At 33.3% G+C, this 8,013-nt stretch overlaps 1 protein-coding gene across 1 annotated transcript in view; it reads right to left on the reverse strand.

Annotated features, from left to right (window-relative positions):
- The window catches only part of LOC117116643 (dehydrogenase/reductase SDR family member 4-like), a 12,547-nt gene extending 4,684 nt beyond the window's left edge, over window positions 1-7,863 (reverse strand). The window contains exons 1-8 of the mRNA XM_033260717.1: window positions 7,643-7,863; window positions 5,540-5,717; window positions 3,755-3,832; window positions 3,304-3,327; window positions 2,308-2,378; window positions 1,546-1,597; window positions 642-776; window positions 375-430 (exon numbers count right to left, since the gene is read on the reverse strand). Of these exons, the coding sequence (XP_033116608.1) occupies window positions 375-430; window positions 642-776; window positions 1,546-1,597; window positions 2,308-2,378; window positions 3,304-3,327; window positions 3,755-3,832; window positions 5,540-5,717; window positions 7,643-7,806 (758 nt within the window). The 5' untranslated portion in view covers window positions 7,807-7,863. The remainder of the gene's footprint in view (window positions 1-374; window positions 431-641; window positions 777-1,545; window positions 1,598-2,307; window positions 2,379-3,303; window positions 3,328-3,754; window positions 3,833-5,539; window positions 5,718-7,642) is intronic.
- Window positions 7,864-8,013: the final 150 nt, after the last annotated feature.

Raw genomic sequence — 8,013 nt, forward strand, 5'->3', positions numbered from 1 at the left:
AAAAAAAGGGGAGGGGTGGGGGGGGGCCTTCTTTCCAAAAAGGATGCTGTGTAAATTCTGGGAATTATTACTATAGAAGAATATTCAGGGCCACTAACATCAGTCTGTATCATGGAGTGTATTTATCTGCATTAAATCACTGTGTAAACCAAGCATGTTTTTAATACAAATTTTGTTTCTTTTAAATTCATGTACAGTGTATGTACTTCTTTTCGAGGTACTTTTGCAAACTAAACAGGGCCTTCAATTCGAGATGGGCTTCTTCTCAAGATTAAGCCCATTGTGTTTCTATTCGTGGTTTTATGCTTAAATAGAAGATAATGTACTTTTGTGCTATAAATGTAAGGATGCAACTGCATTAGGTGTACACGCACCTTTTCATTGGTATCATGCTAAGAAACTGTTCCGAAGCTGCCTCATTCTTCCATAGCTACAAAATGAAAAATACTATTATTAAGTATTCAGAAATTATGAAACCCTCTCAAAAAAGCATTTATTTATTTTGATAGTTATACATATACAGTAATACATAAATTAATGATGTGCTCCCATTTTCAACATACACATTCTGAGATTTATGATTAATATCACTAAAATACCTGACCTGTGCCTAAATTTAAAAAGAATAATACCATGCTTACCGCTTCACTGAATTTTGTTTTAATGACTCCAGGAGCAAGGGCGTTGACCCGTATTCCCATACCAGCACATTGTGGGGCTAACGCCTTGGTTAAGCCAAACAGAGCAGTTTTGCTCACTGAATAAGGTCCAAGATACTGATGGAAAATAAGTATTGATGGTTAATATTTCATCTGATAATTTTGCAATACAAATTTTGTATTCATTTTGAATAGTTTACTAATAATAATAAATTTAATAATGCTAATAAATAAGTTAATAAACCAGTTTATTGTTAAGGTTGGTGTTTAGAATTCTTGTCTTCCAATTTCAGAGTACTTAGTTCAAATCTGATCGAAATTAGGATTTGTTAATAAAAAAATATACACAGCTTCACTTCTTAAGGCTCATAATGGGACTTAGTTTATAGATTATCACTTACAACCTGTACAGTGGCCTATCAACGAGTCTTGAAATTTGGGGGCTGATGGGGAAAAGGTGGAGTTGGGGGCTCGATGATGCTAGGTCGCCAAATATCATGAAATGAGGTAATTTTTAACTACTTAAGTGTAATTTTTTACTTAGGACATTTTCAAGGGGGAGAAACACCCCCGTCCCCACAGCTGCTATATACGCCACTGGACTTGTAAATGAGATAGGATAAAGTGTCAAATTGCCAAAATTATGAATAATGCCTAATGGCATATCTCATTATAGAAAAGATAATCAATTTTGTTAGCAAAAAATAGAAAAATATTGTTATTTGTTACAGTTATTTGTAGTATTTATATAGCGCTAATCCTTTAGGTTACAAAGAGCTTTGTTTTCCCAGGTCATTGGGTCCAATACTTCAGTGTTTCTGCTATATTGGCGCAGTATCAGGCAACCCCACCAGGTACCCATTGGAGATGCCCATCATTTTCATACCTCAAAAGGAACATAACCACCAATGGATGAAACTATGACTACAGAACCACCGCTGTCAAGAAAATAAACAGTTTGTTAGTAATGTAAAACAAATACAATATACACTAGTGTTGAACTATTAGGTAAAAATTGTATATTTGGGGCATAGTGTTGCAATGTGTCAACTAGCATGTGACAATACTGTGTATTTAGTACTTAGAAGGCTCTAATACTTTTACTTATAAATTGGACAACAGTAAATTCCAGGATTATGGTCCAACATTTTAAAGCAAATAATGTGGAGAAGGGCAAATATAGATATTTTATCTTTTTGCCGTTAATACTGGCTTTGGGATGGCATGTCTCATTAGAATTCTCTACTATACGCAAGTTATTATGTCTTCAATTGAATAAGAAAATATTTTTCTTGCCAATTTAATAGATGCCTATATATTTGTTCTTAATATGTCCTTTGCAAATATTGTTAAGCTGGCAAGTAATCGATTTAAGATTTTTTTTAGTGAAAAAGTGTAAACCACCGAAAACCAGATTCTTTTGATCTGTCTCATTGAAAGTAAACTTACTTTTAAAATGTTGTAATGTAGTGATTAAATATTTTGATTAAATTTTGAGGGGTTTTATTACTCAAATTTCATCTCAGGCCACAGGGTATACCATACTTATATGGTTATCCTCTTGCTCTCATTTTTGTGTTTTTCTGACTTTTGTTGTGATATAATATGAGGACAATAAATAATAAACAAACAAACACAGTTTTTATACCCTCTTTTCTCCATGTGTGGAACAGCATCCTTAATCATTAGAAACGTTGCCTTTACATTAACATCAAATATCTGTGAAGTAAAATGTATATTAGGAAGTGCTGCACAAGAGAAAATCAGCTCAACTACCTGCCTCCATGCAAGAACAGCTCTCAGGTTCTCACATATACATAAAAACTATAAAACCTATTAAAATTGTAATCAAATGTTTCATTTAATAATAGTAACAATAACAATAACAATAATAATAATAATAATAATAATAGTTCAATTTGCTTAAAGCCTCAATACACTTTACATTTAAAGTAAAAATTCAGAATAATCCAGCATGGAGCAAAATGTAAATAAAAAAGATGTGTTTTTGAGTTGTTGGTTGTATGTGTGTTAGTTGATTGAATTTTCCGAAGGACAACTGTGGCACAAACAAAATGACCATGATGTGTTGAACAAAATGACCGTAATGTGTTGAACAAAATAACCATGATGTGTTGAACAAAATGACTGTGATGTGTTGAACAAAATGACCATGATGTGTTGGATAAAATGACCATAATGTGTTGAACAAAATGACCGTGATGTGTTGAACAAAATGACCATGATGTGTTGGATAAAATGACCATAATGTGTTGAACAAAATGACCGTGATGTGTTGAACAAAATGACCGTGATTTGTTGAACAAAAAGACCGTGATGTGTTGAACAAAAAGACTGTGATGTGTTGGATAAAATGACAGTGATGTGTTGAACAAAATGACCGTGATGTGTTGGATAAGGCATAAGCCTTGTCCAGACTATCCAATTTCATTTGACAAGAACATGTGAAATGCCTAAATATGGTCATGATTACATCACAACTTTATCATATATAGGCACATCATGACTATATACGGGCATACAAGATTGTTTTCAAAGAAAATTTGATAATCTGGACAAAGCTTTTAGGCAAAACTATGGAAAAAATAAAAGTTGAAGTTGTGTGATGCAAGAGTAAGCTTACCTTCTCCCATGCTGCTTCAGAGGTCTACAAAAGATTTGAAAGAAAGTATTATTCATCATGCTGAATGAAATATACACTTATAATAATAATAATAATAATAATAATAATAATAATAATAATAATAATAATAATAATAATAATAATAATAGTAGTAGTAGTAGTAGTAAATAATAATAATAATAATGACAATAATAGTAATAATATTAATAATAATAATAATAATAATAATAATAATAATAATAATAAGTGGGATTTGTAAAGCGCATAATACATATAAGAAACTAAATACAAACATGTACATTGTTTAATGTCAAGCTATTTATTCACTTGTTTATTCTTTGAAATTAATTTACTACATTCCATTTATCAATAATATTCTGTATTTCATCCAGTGCTGTAGAGCACAATTTTGAAAAAAAAAAACCAGGTTTATGCCATTAAGTCAACTTACATCTAGAATTGGTCCAAACACAGGATTAACTGCAGCGTTAGAAACAAAAATATCAATTCCACCATAGTCTTCCACAGTCTGAAAAGTCATTAAAATAATCTGTCATATATACCAGTAAAAAGATAGTAAAAGATGAGTTTTTTGGATTGACAATGGATGAGGAAGGTAGATTAAAGGGAGCACGCTGTCTTTATTTATTGTATGTTTATTATTTGATAATGATAGTCGAGGATTATAAATTATTATTTTTTTTTTTTAATAAAAATAAAATTGTACTTATTTGTATTATTTCAAATGCAATAACATCTTGTAACAGATACATTGTTGTCTTGAGCTTACATTGTTCTTACCCTGTCAAAACCCACATTCTTATGTGAGCTATTCAAGGTAACCATCAGGTGCAGTCCAATTGGGGGAGGGCATGTCCCCCCTCCCTCGTTTTGCCACTAGATTTTAACATTTCAATGCATATATTGAAATTGTCACTACTCACTATATTTATTTTGAATATTTTGAGCCATCATTTAAAAAATTCTGGATCTGCACCTGACCTTGTTTGAACCAGTTTCTTCTGTGCAAGAAGTACACAATTTACCTTTCTGCCAAACACTTTAATGTGATAATAATGATTCAACCTTAAATTAACATTTTTTAATTTATTATTCATTTTTATTTATGATATTTTTAGTTATTTACACTTAATATATCATTTTTTTTAAATATAATTTTAACTGGTGACCATGTCTTAAAGTTTGATTCTAAAATTATTCTTAGTTCTTTTTACTATTATGCTTTTTTGTTACTGTATGTATGTGTATAAATAAATGAAACGACGATTGATGAGAACGATGGCAGTGACATCTGCCAATTGAAGGATTAATAGTATAACAACGATGGTGATGATTGGTGAAGGTAACAATGATCATTCTGCCGATGATTATATTGAGAAATTTGGCCCAATATAAGTTATTGTTACTGAATGACAATTAGAATTAAAAGCCTTTCTTTTTACTGGATACCCAATCAGTGTGGGTCCAGATAACAAAAACGTAAATTTCATACAAAAATATATGAAAATAAAAATTATAATGAAGAGTTAGCTACAAAAAGCAAATTTAAATTAGATCTTTGAAATATTTTTAAGTGTATAGTGCTGCAAATATTTGAAGGTAGGCTATTCAAAAGTTTAACGGAACAATATTTAAAAGTTCTTTTACCAGATTCATTTTGCCATTTTAGCAAGACCAAAGTGTTTTTGGATTTGCTTCTTGTATTTATATTGTGATAATCATCAATAGGATCATAGAAGTTAATTAAATATTCAGGAACAGAGCCTTTTAAACATTTGAAAGTCAATACAAGAATATTGTGATCCCATCGTTGATTGACGTGACCTATTTAGTGATTTCATAAGTTCATCAACAGGTGTCCTAATATCTGCATCCAGAAGTGTTCTGGCAAGTCTGTTTAGTAAAACCTGAAGTGTATTAAGATGAGCTATTGTACAGTTGGACCATACCGAACTACAATAGTCGAAAAAATGGTAGAATTAAAGCGTTTGATAAAAGTTTAAGTGAAAAATTTGGAATAAAACTCCATAACCTACAGATAACACCAATACACTGGGAAATTTTTAAACAAAAAATTCTCAATATGTTTATCGCACGTTAACAAAAGTATCAAAAGTAATTCCTAAGTACTTAAAATTATCTACTCTAATGCAGACAACTGAGGTGATGATGGATGATAACTAGATAAATGTGATGGTGACTTCACTGATAATACCTTATTGATAAGGCGTTGTCTATGGTCGGCTTTCGCTACATGGCACACCATCCCTGAAACCTTTATGTCCTCGGATTTGAGTTGATTCACAGCTCTGTCTACATTATTTTCTTTTCTGCTGCTGACAACAACATGAGCGCCTTCTTGACCAAGGCGTCTTGCTATTGCAAAGCCAATTCTTGAGTTTATGAAGGGAAAAAAAAACGATAATTAATTCAAAACAATTGGAAACATAAATTATGTGGATTTTCACAATAAAACTTATTTATAAGATTATTTTTTAAAACAGAATTAAAATAATTAACATCTGTATTTAAAAAAAAGATTTTACATAGACGTAGGTTGATTTAATATGCTGAATCATTATTAATGGTATATATCTATTATAAACTATAAATTAATCAAGAATTTCTCATTAATCAAACTATTGTAAATAAGCCCATTAAAGTATTATTCATGCACTGTTATTAGTTTGAGGCTGTCTCTTATACACATCTAGATGTGTATAAGAGACAGGTATCATATATAAATATATATATTTACAGGGTATATACGTACCATATAAAAAGTCTATGTTGACATGTTGACGGTTGGTGACGCTAATTAATATGTGGACAGTTGACAGTTTTTTACACTTATGACCAAATTAAAATAATATAGACTAGCCTAGACCCAATCAATTATTGATACAATAATGTCATCTATCAATCAAAATATCTATATTGAATAATTAAACAGCAGCTTTTTGATGTCGTTGTGGCTATAGATACAGTACCGTATTTCTACTTCCAAGGCAAGGCCTAGGCATTGCTTAGATTCTTCGCTTGGCAATGGCCCTGCTGTGGTGATAGATCGATCTGAGTGGCATATATCAGTCATAAGCTAATTTCTCCATGGTCATACCAAGTCTGAAGGTCTCAACACACAAAATCACATCACAAATTTTAGTCCAAGAAGCCTAGGTTATAATACTATACTCGAAATTACCACGCTTTACAATCCGACCAAAATATTAATATACTTTGAATACACATGCAACTGTACACTTACCCAGCTTTTACGTAGACTTTGTCACCGTTATTCCCTAATCGAAAACATCGTTCGGCCAGAATCCATCGATCACAGAATATTTCCCCAACCACGCACAATCATTAGTGTCAAATTTTCCCAGATTCTTTTGATACAGGCCCATTTAAAACAGTACTACAGTACATAGAATGTCGTGAGTGGATTTCCCGTAAGATTAAAAATCGTAACGGTACTTCTACTGGGTTTGGTCTACAGGGGTTCATGCTTCGAACAGGTCATTTAAAAAGTTTGGTCCTGAAGATTCAGGCATTGTTTGTTATATGGCAATAGATAAATGACATGACTCTTACTACTGAATGGAACCCCTTACCCCTATTTATCGATGACAGTATTATAAGAAAAATATTGTATAATTTGCCTAGCTAATCATATGCTAATCTAGTCCTGTACATTGTATCATTGTGTCACAGGCACACCGCTCACTGTGGGCGATCGGCAATGCCAATGCTGGTCTTGAAAGATGATGTCACACACATTTTGTACTTTATTGATTGGGTGATTGTGACATAATGATGCCATTTACTGTACCTTTGCCAAAAAGTAGAAATACGGTACCGATCTCTAGCCACAGTGTTTTGATGTGACAGGGCCAATAGAAAACTGCAATTTTTTGCACTGTGGGAGTGCCGATAGAAAATAGGAGCTTTCTTCGCACTGTGGCAATGCCAATAGAAAATAACAACTTTTTTCCCACAGTGGCAGTGGCGATAGAAAACAGCAGCATTTTCACACACTGTGGCAGTGAGTGCCGATAGCAAACAGCAGCTTTTTTTTCGCTCTGCGGCTGTGGCAATCTCAGCCCCTTGGCATGGTTTGACAAACTGTCGGACTGCACATGACAGGCAGCCAGACATGTGATGGCTAAGATGGACTCCTTTTTTATCACAAATTGGTGAGCACTGACTGACTTGGCATGGCTAGCTAGTTAGACCTAGTCCTAGCCCCTACCTAGAAGAAGAGTAGGGACCACCTAGCCCATAGGCTAGAGTAAAACGAAGTTCGACATTTCCCTACCCGTCCGATGAAGCAGTGACAATTGCTACTTTCCCTTCCAGTCTTCTTGCTTTGGGCACTGAAGCCATTGTTGAAGTACACCTTGCACCGATTATACCAGCACCTTTTTGGGATCGTGCTAAATCCTGTAAAAAGATAAGGGCACGACGCCCGACCATCGTCATGCTGAAGTTTGTTTTGTTTATCAATCAAGCTGAGTGCAGCGTGACCACTCACAATTTTTTATATATACCAAAGATACTAGAAATACAAGATAGAGTTCTCGCATTGTAAAAATGAGGCGGAAGTCGTGCCCAACGTAGGCGGCGCCCTTCTTTTTAACCATGCAAGTTTCCTATACTTCGTGCCCAACGTACAGGGCGCCCTTCAGT

This window comes from Anneissia japonica, unplaced genomic scaffold (assembly GCF_011630105.1).
Source record: "Anneissia japonica isolate Jap-2015-1 unplaced genomic scaffold, ASM1163010v1 scaffold1060_len253145_cov167, whole genome shotgun sequence".
Lineage (NCBI taxonomy): Eukaryota > Metazoa > Echinodermata > Crinoidea > Comatulida > Comatulidae > Anneissia > Anneissia japonica.